The sequence below is a fragment of the Aythya ferina genome (genome assembly GCF_964211825.1).
Source record: "Aythya ferina genome assembly, chromosome: 11".
Lineage (NCBI taxonomy): Eukaryota > Metazoa > Chordata > Aves > Anseriformes > Anatidae > Aythya > Aythya ferina.
This window is the reverse complement of record NC_140307.1, coordinates 18223045-18246234: the sequence shown is the minus strand read 5'-3', so window position 1 is coordinate 18246234 and position 23190 is coordinate 18223045. Positions and strand designations below refer to the sequence as shown.

Genomic DNA, 23190 nt, shown 5'->3' with positions numbered 1-23190 from the left:
CTTAAACTGAGATACTTCGAAGCGGTGCAGCCCTGCGCTGTTTTAGCCAGGGCTCTCTGTCCATGCTGCAGCAGTGCCGTCGTGCCCAGCTGTCCGCCAGGCTGGCGGCACCGGCTCTCCTGATTCTGCCAGGGCCTTTCCAACACCGCTGCATCGCTGCAGTCGTACTCAGCTCGGAAAGAATTGGTGTGGCTGTGCTGAGGGTTGCTCAGCAGAAAGGTCAAGAACTCTCAAGAAGAGGAGCTTATTTCTCCAGGGCTATCTGCTCTGATTGTTTAGGTGTTTAAGTGAAGCTCTGTATAACACTGATTTTTCTTTCCCAAGTCGTACACAGCATACTTGCAGATTAAAGTAGTGTGAGCCACCTCGCGACCCCGCATTTCGCTTCAGATAGGAAGGTGCTATTAAAGCAAGAAAACGTTATGTCGCTTTTAAAGTTGTTAGCTGTTTTTAGGTGATTTTAAGAGGTTGGCACGAACACGGAAAGTGCCTAAACCGCCTCATGCATGAACTTAAAATCACTCTTTGTGAAGAGTTGGCGGTGCCCGCAGCGAGGCACCGCCTCGGTCAGGGCTGTGAGCGGGGCGCTGAGTTCGCCGGGGGCTCCCGAGGGGGCGCGGTGCCGCCTGCCCCGCTTTCCCCGTGAGGCGGCGGCGAACCCAGGGCCCCGGGCACGGCGGGACGGGGCTGCGGGACGGGGCTGCGGGACGGCTCCCCCGAGCAGCCGCCCTAACGGGCCCTTCCTCGGCAGGGGCTGAGGCGGCGCGGCCCGCCCCGGCAGCCTGAGGCGAGGCGGGGAGCGGCCCCGGCCCCTCCCGCTGGCTGGGCGGCGGGGCGGGGAGGGGGGGAGCGGCCCCGCCGCCGCCGGCCGGCGGAAGGACAAATAGTCCTCACGCATTGTTCGGCCGCGCAACTTCGGGGAGCCGCCCCGCTGAGGGGAGCCCGGGCGGCCGCGGCCAACTTGTGGCGGCTGCCTCGCCCTGCCCCGCTCCCGGCCCCGGGGAAGGGAGGCCCGGCCCGGCCCGGCCCGGCCCGGCTCGGCTCGGCCCGGCTCGGCTCGGCCCGGCTCGGCTCGGCTCGGCCCGGCTCGGCCCGGGGCCCCATCCCAACTTTCCGCTCCGCCCGGCCCTGCCCTGCCCTGCCGCGGGGAGCGGGCGCGGCCATTTCGGGGCGCCCCTCTCGGGGGCTTCTGCTGGCGGCTTTCTGGAGGAGTTCCCTCTCCTCACAGCGTCCAGCGGGGCGAGCTCGAGCTTTACCCGCTCAGCCACAAGTCCTCGCCGGTGGGCGCTTTGTGAGCGGCAGCAGCACGTTGATCGCAGCCCCCACAGACGCAGTTTTCGACTTCACAGGAGTGAAGCTGCCCGCCCTGTCCGCCCCCAAACCAACAAACAAGCAGCGGTACTTGGTCAGCGGTTCCACCGTGACCGCTTCCTGCAAACGTCCCAAGTCTTTCCTGTTGGGGAACGTTATATAATGTGTACGTTATATAATTTTAATTACCATCAGGCAAATATGGGAGGCAGCAACCCGAGTTATCAGTAAGGTGGGCCGTGCTGACAGCAGCACTGCGACCAGGAGGCTTGGGCATAGCAGGGGTATGCTCAATTGTAGGATGCTTTTTCCAAAGTTTACTTCAGGAGGAGGTGTAGGAAGAGCACAGTGCGTCCCCAGGAGCTTCACTTGAAGCACCAGTGACGGAAATCTTTAGTTCTGATGGAATCAGATCCCAGGCGACCCCTAGCACAAGCGCTTTGCCTGCCTTAGTGCAGGACACAAGGTTGTGTTGTCCTTAGTACTGACTCCACGTGGGCACTGCTGCCTGTCCTGGGGAGCCTACTGGAAGCAGTAGAAAGGATTCGGTGGCTTAGGTGAGGGTAAGAGTTTGCCTGTGGAGCAGAGAAGGAGGTTTGCTGACTTCTCTCCAGGGCTATGGATTTGCTGAGCAATAGCGTTTTTCATGGATAAACGGCTGGCTGTGGATGCAGGTTGGGTGCGTGCATGTTTAATTTGAAGGAGCTGTGCCAGTAAAACCTCCATTGTGGGTCAAATGCTGCTGGGGAACACCCTAGGAGCTCATACATTTTGGGTGGCAGTGGTGAATTAATGCAATGTGTGTAAAAGTAAGAATAAATAAAACAAAAGGAGACATGCAAGCTTAATGATTTTATTCACACAGGCACGATACATTAAATAATAATACAGAATACATTTTCTTACATCCCTGAAAGCACAACAGCTGTCTGCTGTATCAAATATTTTTCCGATAAGGAGTGGATGGAAATCAATTCATGAAGACTGGAAGCAGCGTGTGTATGTGATAATATTCAGGGTTTTGTGCTCAAGTGATTCGGTTTTTATATTCCTCTTAATTTTTTTATGTCCTGGATGCAATTCTTCATTGCTTTCATGGCCACGTTGAAGCATGCAGAAGAATGCTGCCATCGCCATCTGGCACCTAGCAATTCCCCGAGTGCTGTGGTTGGTAGCTGACCATATTGATGTTGGTGGATCAGCTGTCAGGGCTGTTAGCGTACAGATTTACAGTTGTGCTGTGTGCTCTGCCAGAGCCCAGAGTTCACTGGTGCCTTTCTATGAAGGGTTTCAGATGCCTGCCCCCTGCACTACTTCGTGACACACCTGAAAATTCGCAAAGGGAAGGGTACTCATCTGTAAAACTAAAAGGTGTGTTAATTGCAATAGAAAATTCATTGATGATAGTATTACGGGAAAGTGTTTGCAGAAATTCATCCCTGATTGTTGGAGTTCTTGCTAGTGAAATCACTAGCAAATGATTGGCATTTATGATTGCTCCTATATTTCTCTGCCATCCGTCCTATCCATTGCTCCCCAGGTACTGAAAACCTGTTATGTTTGAAGAAGTGAAAGAAAAAAGGGTAGAACAGTTGCAGAAGGCATTGGCACTTCAACTTTCCATGAGCAAGGAAAAGTCCTGTAGTGTCATAACAAAGCTGAAAGCTCTTCATTTTTGTATGACTTGTGTACCACAACTATGGATTGAAGCAGGAACAGAACCAGAGGTATTTTCTTTGTTGTGAATGAAAACTAGTAGTTGGCTGAGCCAGCAGGTTTCCGATGGCTTTTCATTAGATGTTTTGAAATGTTTGTAAAGTCTCACTTGGCTGTATTTTCTCAAAAAGTCTGCAGTTAGCTCAAAGCAGAGTACTTTTATCTTTTCTTTTTCTTCTTTTTTAATGTTGACCACATTGGTTTCTGTTTCCTTATCTCTATGTACCTATGATAGGATAAGGATGACGTAATGCATTAATTGGTTATTTTAACCTCTTATCCCTTGCAAGGAATAGGAGGAATTTAGAGGGACTGGCAGAGAAGAAAGGCTAGTAGGTAAGCAGCAGCTTGAAAAAGGGGTTGGAGATTGAAAATAGGTGAAAGACAGTATTACATGGATGTAGAATATTGTTCCTTCATGTTTGAGTGTCCTTGTTATTTTGATCAATTTTGACTAAAGAGGGGTTACAAACTGAATAGGTTAAAGGTTCCAGATCTGGCCAGCATGGCAGAAGATGTTTGGTATCCAGAAAAAAATAGGTAAAATTAGGTCAGATTAGGTCAGGCTCATAGTATGTTTTGGGCCAAAGCATACCTTCCATCAGGCCTTGGGTACTTGCTGTCTGGCGTCATTTCTGCAAACTTTGTGTTCTGATCGTTGCAGGTGTCTGAAAATGAAATTTTTCAAAGAGGGTTGTCAACTCCGTAGAGCTGCAGTGCAGAAGAATGGCTGCTATGAAGTGAGTTTTGGTAATGAGCATGTGTGGTGCCAGCAGCTGCATCAGAAAGTGACATTTGGACCAAAGGAAATACCTTCTGGAGATACATACATACATATATATATATATATAAAGCATACATCATGGATTATGTGGATGCATTATCTTCCACTCAAACTTTGTAACTACAAATAAAAGCCTACAAATGTGAACTGTAAAACCCTAGGTCTGAGGGCAAATAAAAAGTTCTAATTTTTGAAATTAAGTTTTAATTTTAATACAGTTACACATCGGTACAAGTAACTGTTGGCATTGTTGCTTCCAATTCATTCGATTTAGTCTGTTTACTAATCAATGCTTGTGAGTGTAGCTGCTGGAGCAATTGATACTAAGTACCAATACCGGTGAGTTTTCAAATGTAGTCCTTGGAGAGAAACAAAAATATTTTCACTGTATATAAATAAGGGGTCTTCCTTGTAACACAAATGTGTCAGATGAGTCCTTGTGAAATACACAATGATCCCTGTCGTTGGATGAAGTCTTATTTACACTACAAAGGGAAAAGTACATATTTATGTTCCTCAGGGGCACAGAGAATGGAAGGCATTGTGTTGATATTTTAATACAAATTGCTTCCTGCATTTCTAGGTGGCAGATCTATGAATATTCACAAAATCCCAAGGCCAGATGATCATCCAGAACTGGCATCTATGGCAGCAAAATGGAGGAAGAGGCCCGAAGGCTCCAGAGCCGCCATTTTGCCCAGGGGGGGATAAGTTTGGTCTCCCCCCCCCCCTTCCTCCGTAAGATGTCACGGCTGGGGTCTGGGGGTGGGCATGGGGCTGGGGAGCCCCCCGGGGCCTGTGCTGCCCGCCGGGCAGGGAGGAAGGCTTGCAGGCAGCGCGCTTGCTGTGTCCCTCAAGTGTTTGAGGTTCTCCAGGATTTTAGGAACCCTTTTTCCCTGCCATTGCGTGTTCCCAGTCCCCTTGCTCCAAAGGAGTACCGTGTCAGTAGCTTCTTTTCTTTATCGCTTTCAGTTCTTCCCTCAGGGCAGGTCGCCCTCAGTGACTGGGGTCAAACCCCAGCAGCGCTGCGCGGCGCGGAGCGGGCCGGCAGCCAGGTGGTGGCGAGGAGGTGCCACCTGGGGGCTCTGCAGGCTCGGGAGACGGGCGGCGGCAGCGAGCACCGGGCCCAGCAGCTGCCCGGCCCGGGGGGCTCCCCGCGGGGCAGGGGCAGGGGCCGCTCCGTGCCGAGCCCCGGGGGCTGCGCCCCGCGCCGCCTCGCCCTGCAGCGGGGTTGGGGAGGGGGCGGCCGGGGCCCGCTCCGAGCTCGGGGCGCTCACGGGGCCGCCCCCCCGCAGAGGATGCGCCTCACACAGCCCCGCACGGCACGTGCCGCGCCTCGAGGGCTGCCCAGCTCCGGAGGGCACCGGGGGGGGGGGCGGCTGCGTTACCGGGAGGCCGCCCCGCGCCGCCCCCCCGGCCCCTGCCCCGCCGCCGCCGTCGTCGTCGTCGCCGGGCGCTGCTTGGGGCCGGCGGCTCCTTCGTCCCGCCCCCGGCGCGGCGCGGCAAGGGTTAAGGCGGCGGCGGCGGCGCTCGGCGCGGAGGGATACGGAGCCGGGGCCGCGAACGTGGTGCTGAGGCTCCGTAAGCAAAAAAATGTCTGCCTGAGGGGAGCCCACAAGTTCCTTCCAGCGGGGGGGGAGCGCTCGGCTCGCCGCCGCCCGCCCGGCCCCGCGCAGCGCAGCGCCCGGGGGGCACCAGGTACCGCCGGGGGGGGCCCGACACAAGTTGGCGGCCGGGCCGGGGGAGCGGCGGCGGCCGGGAGCGCGGCGGGGCTGAGGCGGCGGCGGCCGGGCGGGAGGGAGGGGGGGAGGCAGCGGGGCCGCCCGGGGCGGGGGGACCGGGCCGCGACCGGGGCTGAGGGGGGTGGTGGGGGTGTACGTGGGGGTGAGCCCGGGGAGCGGCGGCGGCGGGGCCGGGCGGCGCCGAGCCCCCCCCCGGAGCCCCCCCTCTCGCGGGCGGCGGCGGCGGCGGGGCCGCGCTGGGCGGCGCGGGGCTCGCGGCGACCCTGAGGGGAGCGCGGCGGCGGCCGCAAGTTGCAGGGAGCGGGGCCGCCGCTCCCCCGCGCCGCCCGCCGGGCACAAGGGAAGGCGCCCACCCCCCCCGCACCCCCTCCTCCTCCTCCTCCTCCCGCCGCGAGCGCGCGCACGCCCCCTCCCTGCCTCCCCTCCCTCCCGCCGCACGCGCATTCCGCTCCCGCCCCCCCGGCGGCGCGGGGGGAGGAGGAGGAGGAGGAGGCGGGGGGGGGCCGGGAGCCGGCGGTCCCGCTCGGGCGGCCATGGCTGTGCCGAGGCCCCGCCGGCCCCGCGCCGCCGCCCCCGCTGCAGCCCCATTGTTGGCCGCGCTCGCGGCTCGCTGAGCGCTCCCCGCTGCGTGTCCGCCCTCGGGCCGGGAGAGGGAGGGAGGGAGGAGGGGGATGAGCCCCGGGACACTTGGCAGGAGTTGGGCGGTTCGGGGCCGGCGCTGACCCCGTCGGTGCGGCCGGTGCCGGGGGGCTGCCCCCGGGCTGCTGCCGAGGCGAACGCTCCCTGTGCCCCTTCTCCCGTGCCCCAGGACGCGATCGGAGCTTGAAGATGAATTCCCAGCAGCAGAGGATGGCCGCGATAGGAACCGACAAGGAGCTGAGCGACTTGCTGGACTTCAGCGCGGTAGGACATGCTTCCGGGGCTTCTTGTCGCTGCGCCGTGCTAAACGGAGGAGTAAGGGGCTGGGCTGCCTTCGTCTCAGCCAAGTTGGACACCTGAACTTTGATGTCATGTCTAGACGTCCAGATTTAACACCGTAATACCAGCTGGGTCAATTGGTTTAACTGGTTAAAATCAGGCTGACCCAGTGATGGCATAATCTAATAATTAACATTTGTTAAGCTGGCGCGTGGCACCGATATGCCTTCTTCCTCGTGGTTTGTTTTTGTTTGTCTTTAAACCCAAAGAACGCTTAATGTCTGTAAGTAGCTCGGTCTCAGAAAATTATAGGTGTTTTCTTTTTGATACTTTTGTTTTAACAGATCTTGAAGAATGCTTGACTTACGGATGTAATCGAAAACTGCTACCTTTCAAGATTTGGCTTTATCTAGTGACTTTAATTTCATAAATCCGCAAGAAATATATTTTTAGTAGTAAAATTTAAGTTGAATAGATATTTTAAATTGTCATGGTAGTATTAGGCCTTTATTTTTTATTTTAAGCTGTGTTCATGCACAAAAGAGTGTAATGGTACAAATAAATTGAAAGGAATACTTTGCCTTTACGGCTCTGAATGTGCAGCCTACATTCTGTTTATTTTCTAATAGAAATAGGAATCAAATAATCGTTTCCTATGAACTTTGTTTTAAGTCTGCGGACCACACGGGGGTTCAAAGCCAGCTTATACACATCTTCTTGTTTTGCAGATGTTTTCCCCACCTGTTAATAGCGGGAAAACCAGACCAACCACGCTGGGAAGCAGTCAGTTCAGTGGATCAGGTAAGGTGCATCTGAGATACATAGAAGTCATGTAACCAGGATTTGATGTTTCAGGTTACTTTTAATGTGCTTGGATGGTAATCTTTCACTTCTACGTATTCTCATTTAAAATTGGAGATGTCCTGTTTCGATCTGACTTCGTAATGTATCTTGTTCTTAACTTTAACCAGTTTTCTTCTGTGCCTTAGCCTACGTGTTCTAGTACAGCGAAGTGTTAAGTATCTCTAGTCATACTGACATGCAAATTGTTTATTGATCTATTGCATTTCAAACGAAGGCTTTCTTTGTTGCTGTTTGATAAAAGCCCACCTGTTCAATAAGTATTTCCTAGCACCTGTATAAAAGGGGAAAACACTCAAGGAAAATACCAGGTAACAAAGTACTCCTGATGCAAGGATATATTCTAGAATGCAGTTCTTAAGGAGTATGTACGATGTAGCGACTAACTTCTTAAAAAGAAACAAGCAAAACAAATGCACACCCCAACCCAAGGCTTAGATTTTTAAGAATTACTAGCTAGATACCACTAGTTCCTAGATCTAAGTTAGATCTGAATTATTCTACTGTATTATTGTAGTGATTTGTCAGAAGCTGTTTACTGGCACATGTGCAAGTCCTTGTTGATCATAGCATCATGTGTCTAGTTCAACAAAATAAGACGTAAAGAAGAAGATGCATGCGTTTTTGTGTTCTCTTCTGCTCTCTCCTCTGGGAGCCTAGTTCAGTACACAGTAATACAATTTTCCAGTGCTGTGTAGTTGTCAAAATTTTGATGTTTTTCTTGCATTGAACCTATATCGGTGCATCATGTAAACAAATAGCTGCTGTTACGTGTTGCATTTTGTTCCTGCTGTTCTTGTTGAAGTACACTTGATGTCTGTTTTCAGAGACATTTTAGCTGAGCCTGTAATACAAAATAAGAGTAATATTTTAAAAGATGCTTTTTATTATATTATTCTTTGTCAGGGTGTATTTATATTTATTAATGTTTCCGAAAGAGAAATTTAAGAACTAACAGCAAACCACATTATCAGAAAGTTCCTTTATTTTCCATTCTATATATACGTATTTTGTAGGAATACAACAAAGTGATATTTTTGTTTTTATAAACACAAGGAAGTGATGGTTGTGTTTTCAGTTAAGGCTAATTAAAACATTTTTAGAATGCTGATAGAGGAATGAAGTTGCTCCTTGAGGTTGTGCAGTACCATTGCCTGTTCACTTCCTACGGTGTCAGAATTGTTCCTCTGAGAGTTCAAAGGATACCTTGAATTTTAGTGACACATTAGAACTTTTTATTTTTAAATGTATTTTAAAACTTGAGTTGTGTAATTTTGCAGACTCTTCAGAGACTATCTACCACACTTGATTAATAAAATCACGTAGTAAATATGACATCTGAGGAAGTATTTTACTTCTTTCTCCTGAAATATGTAAGTGGTTTCCACTTGCTCTTTACAATTAAGTTTAAATTACTGGCAAAAGTAAGACAGCAATTCCATATGCATCATAGTTAATCTTTTTTTCTTTTTCAAGCAAATATTCTAGACTTATTTTTCAAAAATGTGTTTTAAAGGATGTCCAGACAGCTAAAATTTACTGTGCAGAGCTCAACCCCCCATCCCCTCCTGTACCTTGCTCTTCCTGAACAGGTAGAATGATGTTTCCCGTGCTTTTCTTGGCTGGATCAGGAAAAGAGAGAATGCCAAATACTTAGCTTTTGGTGAGAGAGAGTAAATTTCCTTGAATTCCTTTAGTGATACAGTATATCAGCACAGATACTGATCATGAGCAATATGCTGCAGCTGTCTCGTAAGCTACAACCTCAAATGAATTCCCTTTGGAGAAGATAATGGTATATAGCCATGGGTTTTAATTCAAAACATTTCTAGTTGTAGAGATTTACTGCTTGGTGGAATTATATACCCTAATTCTTGTAATGTTACAGCAACCGAAGCGTTGACCTAGGGGGATTGCTCTGCAGGAGTGAGAAGTGACAAACTTCTATATTGTGTTCTGAGTCAGTGTTGACTGTTACAGAAAGACCTTGATGAGCTCGCTGATGAAGTACAGGCATTTCCAGCACTCTGATTTAATTGTGATCTCGGTTTAATTTCAAGTATTCTGTAGCTTATAGGATGTTTGAACGCTTTTTAAATTTTTTTATTTTTCTTATTTTTTAACTGCCAGAGGCTGCTTTTTAAAGCGAAACATGAAAGGAGAAAGTATTTATTCCTTAGAACTATCTGTTAACAAAATGCACAGCATGCACAGATTTCTTCTTTGACTACAGGGTGATGCTACCTCTTCTCCTACACAGACTTTGTGATTTTGACAGTAGGTGCAGCTGTGCAACTTGCTTCAATATCTTTCCTGTTAAACTCCACTTTTTGATTGTTGTTTTTTAATGACATCTTTGCATACGAAAGGAAAGTGGTTTCCTCTTCCTAGTTGGAGTTTATTTCTTGATACTGTAGAGCCTCCTTTTTCCTCATTTAAACTTTATAAGTAGTAATAATCATTATCCAGAAAACAACTCTTCCCTCCCAAAGCTATCAGTGCTTTGAGATGCAGCTTGAGATGGCCCCAATTAAGTAGTTGAAAATCAGTTGCTTGTCTGAATGGCATTTAAATCTGTACATTTCTAGGAAATCTAAATTGGAAAGGAATATTCATTATCTTCTCTCCTCCTCTCCCCCACTGCCCCCCAAGCATAAAAGAACAAATTAGTTACTGTTTAAGGATGGTTAAGTTGTGTTTGTATTTAAGGTGTGGCTTTGTGAAGTGTGGAGAATATTATGGTGTACAGTACGAAGTCTGAAGTAACAAGCTTGATCTGATGTAAATCAGCAGTGTTTCTGGTGTTTATGCTGTAAAGTACAGGTCACTGGATTGCATAACTAAAGCAGCTATTGTGACAGCTACAGTTTGTAAGAAAATGCTTGAGTGGATTAATATGTGAATGTTGTGTTTTGATTGAAAGAGAGAAAGTCTTCAGGAATTTTCGGTGTTGGGGAAGCTGGCTTTCTACTGGTCACTCGGTTATGAGTGAAAGCTGCAGATGAGATAGGTGAACTGATCTGATGTACGACAGTATCTTATGACAATAAGTCATGAAAGCTGCTGTTGAAGTCAAATAACTTGGTCAGACTACTAGTGAAAACAAATACATTGGAAAAGTAACCTGATATGTAGGTCTGAGTTAAGCCACAAACTATTCCTTGTTGTTGCTGTTAAAACTGCATGTTGTTTAAAACAGAACTTGCCTTTTTGGTTTGGGAGGAGGAAGAAGATAAAGCGATTTCCGTCTTAGAAATCGTAAAGGCAGAAGGCAAAGGTCAGAGGTACTCTTTATCAGGTTTTTAATGTAATTAGTTGGGCCTTCTTGCAGATTTTATTTCAGATGAAGAATTTCCATGTTGCTACTATGATTAATAGCAGCATTTATTATTCATGTTGAAATGTTGTTTTCTTTTGTTTCTGTCAAAATAATACTGTGTATGCCCATACAGACCTGGATAGTTAGCCATTTTGCCCTATTCTTTTTACTTTTTACACGAGCTTGATTAAAATCCAGGTAGAATATTCAAATGCCTGCTGTAGACAATAATATTGTGGTTTTCACGTGTTTCCCAGCAGGTTTGACTTACTTTTCATTTTTTCCATGTGATTGATTGATTTATTTTTTCCTCAGGTGTGGTACCCTACAATAAACCCATTTTACCACTTCCGCACAGAACATCGTAGATGTTTAAAAAAAAAAAAAAATAATAATATCGGAGACAATGTTCTCATATATGGCTTACTATCTTTAATTCATGTAGCTTCCTCGTGCTAGCAATAGCACTATTTTTGTGTGGATGTGTGCACGCGTGTGAGTTATCAGCCCAAAAACTGTGAAGTGAGGTAATATGGATGTCTAACGAAAAATGAGGAGTTAAGAGTTTAAGAGGAACAGTTCAAGAGCTGAGTGGTCAAAATGTGATGGTTCTGCTGCCTGTAAGATTCTTCTGAAGTACTTGAAAAATGAGGACATGCATTTGTGCATGGACAGCTTTGGGCACAAATCTTGTGCGTGTTTAGACATTTCCCATGCTGGGTTTATATGCAAAAAGCCCCGTCAGGACAAATCTGTTTAGATACCTGTCTCTATCAGTTTGGTTCCCTCATTTGCAAATTCATGAGGTTGCCCTTTCCACTTGTCTACTAATCTACACGGTTAGTGAGGAATGTACTGCGATAGTCCACTGATTACTGGCTGGATGCTAAGGCCATTGAAGTTGATGGCCTGCCATTAACCCGAGTGTCCCTTCTGTCTTGAGGCTGCACTCAGTGGCAGTTCAGCTTTATCAGGTCTGTTACGTTATTACCAAACAGTGTTCCCAAAACTAGTGAGACTTGGTTACTGTTTGTCAGTTCTCTTGTTTTTAGTATTGCATGAGCAGTTCCTTCCTAAAACAAACAAACTACACAAAACCCAAGTCTTGGGAGTTAGCTCAGTAGGCAATGTTTAAAATGCTGCGTACATTCATCTGCAGCAAGCATTGAATATGGTAGGTACTCGGAGATGTGATAATCAATTTATAGTCAAGGAGAAAACTGCAGGAAGATAAAACTTCTGGGTATGAAAAGTGCTCCTAGCCTTTCAGAGTATAGTATTTTATTTTTGTTTTTATCAATACGTTAATTCGTAATAAGGATCAATTCCCTGATACACAATGTGTCTCTGGTACAGTCTCCTTTTGAGGCACAGGAAATTCCTAGTGCCTGCTCCTTATCCCTGAATTAAGGTGTTGACAAGAGATTCTGCATAGTACCACAGTCTGGTCCTGCAGTAATATTTGACGTGACATTTTATCAATGAAAAAGTTGAAATAGAAGTATTTGAGAGATTTGATATGTATTTCTGGTTTTGTCATCAAAAGTGTGTTGCAATCCTGTTTTTTTTGTTTGCTATTTGAAACAAAGTAAGCTTACTGTGTGTTAATGCCAAAAATCTAGAGTGCCCTGTTAAAATAAACATTAGATCATGCAGCTATGTAGCTTTGAAATTGTTTTTAATATCTAGCTTGTCTGTCAGCTCCCTTAAAAGTGAACCAGCGGGTCTAGTAACCTGGTAGTTCATCCTGGGTCTGAGGAGTGCCAAATAAAAAATGCTGGACAAACGGAGGGAACAGATAACCCAGCTTCAAACAGACAATCTCTCACAAAGGTGTTTATGGTCACACTGTGTTTTTTGTGATTTTTTTTAAAGCAACAACAACAAAAAAGAATAAAGTTCCTAGAAAGGTAGGTGTTCTGTGTCTAGCCTGTTGACGGGCTAAGTAGGTGTCTGCCAATATATTGCTGTCAGCTATGTTTTTGAAAACATGGCTGTTATCACTTAAGGCGATGATAACATCAGTTGGTCAGAAATGCCTTGCTGTCTTCCCAGTAACTAATTCTGGGATTTTAGTAGCATTTGGCCTGTCTTCTGTTTAGAGAGATACTTGACCTTGTTAATAAGGGAGACTACAACTTGCTGTATTGGCACGTAGAAAGCGTTCCTTCAAAAAATGAATTTGGTATTTCCAGCAGTTTTCTCTGGACGAGAGCAGTGCTGTGACAACTGTGTTAACAAGCGTAGCATATGACTTCCAGTACGTGTATAAACATTGCTGTGTCACAACACAAGGAAGATGGCTGCGGTGTTATTTCCGTCTGACTTGAGAACCTCAGGACTCAGACCTTACCCTTTCCTGATGTGGAAGTACCCGGTGTGGGACACCTCCTCCCAGCCCAGCTAGTAGCTCTTTGATCTGCCAAATTTTAATGACCTAGTCGTTAGTAAGTGATGAGAAGTATCCAGATGGTTTGGAGAGTGGTCTTTATGATGTGGTGGAAGGAATGTGATTTGAAGTGGCCTGTTATATTTTGGATTTATTTGGACAGCAGTATTGACAGAAATGTAAACACGAAGGCAAAAGATGTGGGTCAAGTGGAGTAAGAGTCCTGAAAAGGGTCAGAGGAGAAATTGCATGTTACCTGAGTTTGTTTTTGTTTTTGTTTTTGTTTTTTTTTTCTTTAAAGAGTTGTTTAGATGAGATTCTTACATATTTGTGTGCTCTGTAATCACAGTTGAACTTGTACTTAGTTCCTGAATTACTGGAGAACTGGTATAGCTGCTGCTAAGTTTTTTTGAGGGTTGGTTGGTTGATTTGTGGGATTTTTTTCTTTGGTCTTTGAGAAGAGAATTTGATGTTAAAGATTTGTTAGTCATACATAAAAATGATCAAGTTCCCCTTTCCCATAACTTCTTTCCAGCTGTCACACCAAGAGGACTTAGCCCCTTAGTAATTTTGCTATCAAATCAGTGTGACAGCTGTTTGTCTCAGTTCTGTTTTATCCATAGTTGAGACTATAGATACTGTTAGATTCATTTCTATGAATCTAGTGTATATTACACTATAAACTTCATATATAAGCTTTCTTCCTTTGAATTTTCTAAAGGCAGAGTGTAAATATTTACAGCTGAAAATTTTATTTATGAACAGAAGAACAAGAGCTGGCTTGTATTGACAAAGATATATATTACTTTTTTTTTAACTGTAATTTGGAAGGACTATATTGTTTGGGATTAGGAGGGTTGGATATTTTTAAAGACTTTGTAAAGCTTCTCAAATTACCTATAGAGTCTGATGTAATCTATATGATACACTAAACCTCCTATCTTAAATTTCCTTCAAAATAAATATTAAGTTATTAAGTTTGAAAATTCAGTTTCAATAAATAAATTTATTCGATAGAAATTATGGTCTCTAAAGACCTCTTTTAGAGCCCCTGTCTAATTTAATGTAGCACGTTACTTCTTCAGAAAGTACTTCTTACACATCTTCAGAAGTATATAGCAAAATTTGATCAGTCCTGGGAGGAGTCACTGAAGTAGGAAATACAGGGAAAAAAAAAAGTCAATGTTTACTTCTGCATGTGAATTATTTGACGCAGATTTATTAGTGAATACTCTTAACTAGTATTATGGGGTGTATCTTAATCACTGGTTTTGGTATTAAGCATTATAAGAAAAGAAAAAGTATTATTTCAGTGCACAATTACTGTTCTAAGGAAGGATGTATATTTTTAATCTTCTTATGTCTGTCTTAAGAAGTAATGTCCACTTCAGTTTGTTTTTTCTTTCTTAGTATGAGAGTCTAGAAGTTCAGAGTTTTATTGAATGCCTGAACCTGATGATTTGGAAGCACTTGTAGACTTTTTAAAATGCTACAATCGGTTATTTACCAATGGTTGTAGGATCGTGCTTTTTTTTTCCTATTATGAGTCTAAGATGAGATAATGATAATTTTTTTTAATGTCTTGAATGAAAGCCTTGTTTTTTTCATTGGTGAAACAAAGCTATGTTTGTAAACACAACATTCAAAAACATAAAGGGCATACTTCTTTGGTGAAGATGTTAACAGAATACCAAGAATGATCAGAAAGAGCAGCTTTTGTTATATTTAATAATGTCCCACTGTTTTCAAAGGATAATCAGGCTAAAATGTACCCAACCAATCTTTAGGACTTTGTTAGTCCTCTGTGCAAGGGATGTGATTTTATTTTATTTGTGGTCTGTGTGTGTATGAAGGAGCTGAAATCGCTGCCAAGAAAACAATGTTCATGTTCTTAGTGATGTAATGCAGGAAAAAAGTCGTGATAGATCAGGTTGAAGGCACCGTTGCTGGTGTTCCCTTTAAAGAAGTGCTTGGGATGGAAGGTGGAAGAGGAAGAGACTTGATAAAAAGGGTTTCCTTTACAGACCAGTTAGTAGTGTAGTGCTCTCTAGGAGTGCTACTAAAACCCTAAAAGTAAGGTTTATCTTGGTGGACAGGGAGGTTTTATACTTCCATAGTAGCACTATGGGGAACTTTAAAAAACTGCTCATGCTGTAGAATTGCATTTAAAAAAGAAGGTAAGAAGTGTACTAAATTTTGGTGTTACACAAAATTTCTCTGTCTTGAGAAGTCAAAAATAGTGTGGAGTTCTCATAGCAAGTTGAACTGCTTGCTTTCACTGTTCTGCTTTCCTTTGCACAAAACTGCAGTACAGCGTTTGTCTTGTCTCAGAACTCTTTGCTGTTGATGAGGCTGAAGCAGTGGTAATAGAGAAACTTGTTATGCGGAAGCGTGTTCTGAGCCTTGTGTTTTGTGAAAATAACGTTTTAATATATTCCTCCCCCCCCCCCCCTTTTAAATATTAAGATAAATAGACAGGACTAGCTGTTGGGAAAACTAATCTAGTAAAACACCGCAGATTCGGTCGTTTCTAGCTGCGTACATTTTGTACACGTGCTGACTGATGTGCATGTTCGGTGTGTGATTCACGTAGTCCAGTATAAACCAAAGGTTACACTTAATTCGATGCAAAGAAGAGCTTGGTCTGTAGCATTACCCAGTATCTGTTTTTATTAATTTCAGACCATGACCAAAATATGTAGTTAATTTTTAACATGTATATCATTGTCTTTGAAGCAGGAATTGATTTTTAATCCTCCTGTCTTCTACCTTGTTCAGGTTTTACAGTCTTCAGTGCATTGAGTGGTTCCAGGACTTATCTAAAAGCAAAACTGTGTGCAGATGGGTGTTTTCTATTTTTAACATCTATACAGAAGTACAAGATAAACTGTTCTTCTACTCGAATGAGGCAATTAGAATGGAACCGGACAGAAGACTTAGCCAAACATAAATCTTAGTGTGATTCATACTTGTTAGAATATAATGTGTCAGCAAACTGTAAAGAATCTCATTTAAAGTAATGTTGCTTTACAGACTTGGTTTTATCTAGTTAAGTTGGGAAACATGGTTAAAGCCTAAAAAGTACAGGTGAATCCAGGGTGAAGTCAAGGAGGACTTCATCCTCTTTGCATGCTGTAGGTACTTTTGCATCTTGTAATCAAATGTCTCTTGAATTTTCTATTTCTGTTGCATTAGTGTTAGTGTGATGCTGGGGAGATGAACGTACCTCAGAAAATTTCCAAGTGTTTTTAGTTTTCTGTAGGAGACTGGAATTCACTGTTTAATTTTTTATTTGAATGGAAGCTGCTGTTCTGGCTACTCTGAAATGTTTAAAGCAGACAGCTTTCCTTGTTGGACGTTCTCTATATTGTGACGTTTTGATGATTTTCAGTGCGACACCTCTACCTATTCCAGTTTCTTCATGCAGCGACATCATGAGTCATAATCCTTCGTAAAGAACACAGCTTAAAATAATCACTGATCGTTTCTTCGCAATTCCATTCACTGCCCACTGCAAATAAACAAGAGCTGAAATGATGATATCATTTAATCCTTTAATGTTTGCTTTCGACATGCAAAACATTTTCTTGTAATAGAGAAGTAATCCATAAGGAGAGTAGCTGCTCTTTCATCTTCTGAATGCTAAATGAGGCTAAGGCTTTTATGAAGAGATGATGATTTAATGAAGATGACCGAGTTTTGGAGTAATGAAAAGCTTTTGTATATTCCTACAAATGATGCGTGGTGCTTACTACAGCAGTTCCAGTGGCTATATTTTGTAGGATGTCTTTGCAAGATTAGCGCTTGTAGTGCTTAGATGCCAGGGTGATCGAGTAATACAGTAAATCAAATATCTTTCCCCTTAGTTTGATTTATAAAATAAATGCACATCGATATCACTTTATTTCTGACATTACTTATGATTATACACATGCATTCTCTGGTCTGTGTAAGACTTTTATTTTGGTAGTATTTATTTTGGCTTTTTATTTGGTAACCTTGAAAATATCTCTGATACTGCATTCACTGTCCTTCCAACAGGATAGTGAAAAGCACACCAAAAAAAAAGGAATGTGAACTGAGTCAATATTCTTGTGGCAGGAATGTCCAAATAAAATATTTTTCTTTCATGTGCTTGTAAAATGCTGAATTTAAAAAACAAAACAAAACTTACCAACTGAATAAATTTAGCTTAGAACAGACAAACATCGTACCAAAAAGAAGTCTTTTTTCCTGTTCGTTGTTCATTAGTTTACTTTGATTTCTTAAAATGATGTATCATATTACTTCTTGAGTAAAGTGAGTTAGATATCACCTGATACTTCAAAAGGAAGTAGAGGGAGGCTTTAAAGGATGTGAGACCTTACCCTCTCCAGAGCATATTCTCCCATGTGTCTTTCAGGCCTTTGTAAGTCAACAGAAGGGACTTGATTTTTTTCCTCCTTGTAAGCCAACTCCTTTAAAGTGGGCAGTAGTGAAGTTCTGCAAAGGTTCACCTCATCTTCCTTCTTCCATCAAAACTTAAGTGAAGTTTTGATTCTATGAAAGTAGATTTTTTTTTTTGTAGTGCTTACTATGAGCACCAGAGGTAAATCTTAGTTTGCTCAGCTATTTTAGGTTTGCCACGGATGTGAAGAACGCGATCATGTTGTTACACTTCTCCTTGTATTACAGGAAAGATGTGTCTGTCCATCTGGGATGAATGATCTTTGGTGAGCCGCAACAGGCTGGTTTTAGTCTACTTTTTGTAAACTGTCATGTAACGAAAGTGCAGAAGTGGATATGTAACTTACACTTCCTTCTTATCCTTTTTAATGTCTTGAATAACTGGCTAGTTCCTGTGTAGTTGTATACAAAGTCTGGCAGGTATCAGAGGAATGTAAGGTAGTGCAGAGTCTTAAAACTTGATGTTAGGGGAAAAAAAATTAAAGACTCGTTGAGGCTGTGTGTGCATGAATTCGTTTCTGGGCAGGTGGTGGAGAATTCTAAGTTACATCTGTAGAGTGATACAGTACAACCAGAGTTTATATCTGTGTATGTCCTTCATACGAATTAAATCCACTTTTGTTTTCAAGGTTCTTGCTGAGCACTGAATGGCAGCTTCAGTCGTCTACTTACTCCCCATGCACTTGTATTTCCATTTTTGTTTTTTTCCCCATCTTGTTAGGGGGAATTGGGAGTGAGGAGGAGGTAGAGGCCTGAATATGGAAGATGCTCTGTAACGTGGTTTTTATTCTGTAATGGTTATATTCTTTTGGCCTTTGAATGGTCTGTAGTTTTTTGCAAAGCAAATGGCATTTTCCTCCTTAATGCTGCTACTTACTTCTAGGTAACTTAAGTGCTCTATGAACTACCATCAGAAATCCCTGCTCCATACCTTATATTTCTGCAAGTGAAGATTGGCATGTGTATGGTAATGTGGCTTGTGCTGCAGTGGGGAATCAGTCAGAGTTTGGACATCTCTCATGTATGTGTCATAGGTTGTCTCTGACTCGAGACTGAGGAACATGCTGTTGCCATAGCAATGCAAGTCCTTCTGAAGGCAGAATTCTTGGCAGAGCTGTTGCATCTCCTGAAGTGCTTGGTGTGTTGATCTGAAAGTACCTTGTCCATATCAGCACAGAACTGCAGTAGAAAGAATGGGAAGAACAGATTTCTTTAAATATGTGAATTGCTGTTTTTGCAGCTAATAGTTGGTTAAACCCTTGTTCGTCAAGCTAAAGCTTTTTAAAACTTTATGCTGTGAACGATTCTTACATGGAATATTTAGCTTGAATGCATATTCAGATGAGAACTAAGCAAACATCTTATTTTTTCCTTCCAAATAAAATTACGAATGAAATAATAGTTGAAAATCACTTTTTGCCTTTTGTAGCAGTTGTGTACATGCCATACTCATGATCTTCAGCTTGTTTTTGTGTGTTAATCCCTGCCCACTCTTTCCCCTTTCTCAGAGTAGGAAAGAAGCATAGCTCCAGCTTGGTTTGGCCTGGCCTTGGGAAGCGTTACTGAGTTGCTGCTCTAAGCAGTTTAGACGTGTCTTGGTACTTCGGGTTTTTGCATGCGCTGGTATAACCTGGACAGACAAGTCATGGTGTAAGTGACCTTGGCGAGCTGACCGGATACTGTAGTAAGGAGAGGTCAGTATTGATTATGCTGAGAATGTGATCCAAGGGGATTACTCTGCAAGGTGTCTGTTCTCTGTTTTCCCCTTTTTAAGCAAATTTAATGCTCTGTCAGCAGGTGTATACTGCTGCTCTCTAGCCATCCTTGGGAACAAACATAACATTAATAACCCGGGTTTCCTTGAAGTGTTTTGCCAGTTGGGTCTCAAGTCACAATTGGGGAAAAAGCTCTTTCAGGGCTCCAACAGAAGTTCTATTTATGTGCCTCTTAGCCTCGAGTCAGTCAATACTGATGAGTAGGCACCGTTTTTGGTATTGTGGCAATAGGTTAACTAAAATGCACTGAGATAAACTCATTCTGAATATGTATGTATGTATTAACACTGGCCTTATTTCATCAGGCTTAGCAAAGATACATTTAAAATGATTTCAGTGTGAATAGCTGGGTAGTTATCTCTTGAAATTCTAACTCTGATTTTTTTTTTTTTTTTTTAATTGGCTGACTGATTCTAAAACCAAATGAGTAGTTCGTGTAATTCATGTAACAAGCTTCCATCTTGACATAATCAATACTCTTCAATATCCACTGGTTTTGTTTCCAGCTACTCTGTTTTATCAGATCAGTTAAATTCTAAGGGTATGAAGTACCGAAATCATGAACAAAATGTGAGTTTCTAAAAATATTTTTAATCTTAGTATTTTTCATGAAAACACTTGATTAGTTACGTTGTTTTTATTTTTTTATAATTATATAAGCTAAACCAGTCAATATCTCCATCTAAATCTTTTGCCAAATTTGTAATATTACTTAATGAAAAGAGAATAACAATGAGCTTTCAAGGACACAGCTAAGCAACAAAATTTCTGTTCATATCTTACTGCATAGTTCCTGTGTCCCTCTTCTCTCCCCCTATTTGTAGGTTTCCTCAGCTGTACAGTGAGGGCTAATGAAAACACTCTTCTACATTGAAAACTTCCTCAGTTCACAGAGATAGTTGACTTGGAATAATAGATTAATCAGAATCATTCCGTATGACTTAAGCAGTGTTAAAGTAGCTTGCATGTATTTGAAATTTCTACTCTCTCCTTTTGTGTATAATTAATATGGCTTCATGAACTTCATTTATTTTTTTATTTACATTGGTAATTTTTGGGTTTTTCTTTTTCAGTTTAGTTTTTACTGTATCTACATCTGTTCTCAATGTTGTTTGAAAATGGGAAATGCAAATTTCAGTGTAGGACTTGTAGCAATGTTCTAGAAAAAAAGGCCTCTTGTTATTTCAAAGCTGTTTCTGCACACCTTCACAAATTACATATGCTTCTCATTTTTGCAAATTTTATTTGAAGCTAATCCAAGTAAGAAAGCATGGGGAGAGATATTTGCCTACATTTCTTTAAGGAAGAAAATTACTAGCCTAAAACGTTTTCCTGGTACATAAACAGAAAACAGCCCTGTCCATAGCTATCCTTTGTGTTTAATGGATTAAATTCACTTTGACAGCTAGATATATGTACCAGTGTCTAGCCTATGGCCATGATCTAATAATCATGGATATGGTAACAAGTCGTCTAAAAAGATTCAGTAATCAAGTGTTTTTCTTGACAAAACGTATTGTGACTGAAACAAGAAATGAGGCTGTGTTAAATGTGACTACATTTGCTACCGTGCTTGTATGCTGAATACTTAATAAATACCCTTTGGGATGTAGACAGAACCTACGCTTTAACAGAGGTGGAAAAGCTGATTGTGCTACAACAGCATGTATTTTAAAGTAGCAAAACAAATTTGATCTAACCTAATGATCACAAAGAACTTAGTTTCAAAACATTAATTTCTCCTTTCCCTCAAGTGCTTTTTAACTTGTTTATTTCTTCTGTCGTAAAAAGAGTTGTGTACTGTTAAACAGAGCCTTCTGTGCAATACACAATTCCTATATCATGATTTTGGTATGTGAGGTGAGGTTTAAGTAGTTACTGATGAGTCAATACATGTCAAAGGGAAAGGCTTAAAGTGCAGCAGATATTTTGGAAATAAATTCTTTATTGTGTGCTGAATAGAGGGCTTTGATCTGGACTACGTTTGACTAGTAAAACCTGCATTGAATGTAAATACCCTTTAACAACAAGATAATGCCTTGGAACAGTCCGTTGTGACATGAAGTTAAACTAATATGCTTTGCCAAACTGCAGCGTGTTGTATTTGGCTCTAGCTTTGAGGGAAAACTGATTTATATCGTATAAACTTCGGTGAAGTACACCAGATTGAGATGAAAACTAATACTCAAGAAACTGTAACTTTATTCTCCCTTCTTTTCTTTTAAATAGAATTTTTGATACAGCTGTTAGGAATGATGTTTTAGGAAAACACTGAGGGGCAGAGAGTGGGAACCAATTTAATGATTGTGCATTCCTTTAGGATTCACCCTAATTTATAGCTTACATTTCAACAACATCTAAATGTGATACTTGTTTTGAGCTATGTGTTTTTATTATTTTTTTTGTCTACTTTCTCATGTTTTTGTAGTTCAGCTGATTTGACGCACTTTAAAGTTGACAATATTTTTAGTGAGAATTAGGAGGTTGGCACTGAGGCTGGCATCTGAACAGACACATGAAGCTGGGGGAATCAGGATGTAGAGGTATCTTAGGGGAGAGTATGGATTATTGATTCACATGTAACTGTTGCTGGAGTTAGGTTAGTCACTGTGCCACCTGCTTGAAATGCAAGAAACTTTAAGGGATTCTTAGCTACTTCATTTGCTGCTATGTGCAGTGTGTATGTTCCATTGTTTTTGTAATGATTTTGCTTCTCATATTAAGTATTAATGTCTTAACTCAAATTTTCCTAATATAATTGCAGTTGGGTGGTGAGAAATCCAGTGAAGTTAACTTTTTTTTTTTTTTTTTGCATAAGGTAGATTAGAATTTGGGTGTTCAGCTGAAGCTTAATATTTTTTGACTTTGATTTGGTCACTTGTATTGTCTTAGACTTGCTTTTATCCGTGTCGTTAATATAGTTAACTGATTGTGGGAGCATGTGATTTCTCCAGGCATTTATACAGTACGAACCAAATGAATGCCAGCCCCGAATGCTGTGTTCTGTGTTGTTTTTCACTTGTAGTTAATCTTTCTAACACATCTTGATGGACAAAATGCCCAGGGACAATTCAGGGACTTACGATTTCATTGTTTTTCCTGGTGCTGTGATTCTTGTTATGATGATGTCTTGCAGAAGAGGCTTTCTACTTTTTTAGTGGATTAGACAAGGAATGGGTACATGATACATGGAGCAGTAAATATTATGAATAGTGAATCCTGATGTGTATTTTGATTCATATTTTATGTATACTTACATTCACCCTATGTGTATTCTTCCAGAATCCCTCAAACTAAGATTGTAACATATCAGGCCTTTCAGTAGTTTCAAACCTTTTTCTTTTCAAAAAAATTACTTGTCACAACATTTCTTACCACATGTATTTCTGAAAACATGCAACAGAAAATGTAATGGGAAGCACAGCGTTGTCTGTAATCACCCCCCGAATCAGTGACGAGTTCAGTGTTTTTTGAGATCATGCAATCTTAGGAGGCTAAAATAGGCTTTTAAACATGTTTTTTGTCTACTTCTTTTTCTTCAGAAGCTTCATGATTAACTTAAATGCAGGCATATTTTAAAAATAGGAAGTTTCCAGCCCTTTTGGTGCTATGATCCTTGAAGTACACAAGGTATAGAATTGCCGTGCATTTGGAATTAAAATATTAAAAGTACTTCTTAAGGAGTTTGGGTCATCCTAATAATAATTTCTGCTTCGTTATGTAACAACTTAGAAATATTATTTTACTTCTTTTAAAATCTCCTTGTCAACTTCATGTTGCACGTGCTCTGAAAAGATGTAACTGAGATATGGAATGACTGATTTCCCAGTTATCTGATGCCCAGGATTTTCAAAAGACAAGGTGGCTTTGTGAAACATCGATTTGGTAGTGGCATCTGCTCTGTTAAAACAGATCACCCACTTAATTTA

The 23190-nt window shown here is 42.4% G+C and overlaps 1 protein-coding gene and 1 long non-coding RNA gene across 8 annotated transcripts in view; one reads left to right on the top strand and one right to left on the bottom strand.

Moving 5' to 3' along the window:
- Nucleotides 1-1623: 1623 nt before the first annotated feature.
- Nucleotides 1624-4846, bottom strand: LOC311442769. The gene is made up of 2 exons (XR_014696840.1): nucleotides 4750-4846; nucleotides 1624-3695 (listed from the first exon to the last, which is right to left on the bottom strand). It is a non-coding gene; the product is annotated as an uncharacterized lncRNA (long non-coding RNA).
- A 509-nt stretch (nucleotides 4847-5355) lies between these two features.
- Nucleotides 5356-23190, top strand: part of TCF12 (transcription factor 12) — a 158667-nt gene continuing 140832 nt past the window's right edge. For 5 of the 7 annotated variants that reach the window (XM_084532353.1, XM_084532354.1, XM_084532352.1 and 2 more), the window contains exons 1-3: nucleotides 5357-5509; nucleotides 6362-6456; nucleotides 7200-7272. In XM_084532353.1, the coding sequence (XP_084388479.1) occupies nucleotides 6382-6456; nucleotides 7200-7272 (148 nt within the window). In that variant the 5' untranslated portion in view covers nucleotides 5357-5509; nucleotides 6362-6381. Of the gene's footprint in view, nucleotides 5510-6361; nucleotides 6457-7199; nucleotides 7273-23190 lie in introns of all 7 variants that reach the window. The other 2 variants (XM_084532351.1, XM_084532355.1) reach the window with 2 other exon arrangements.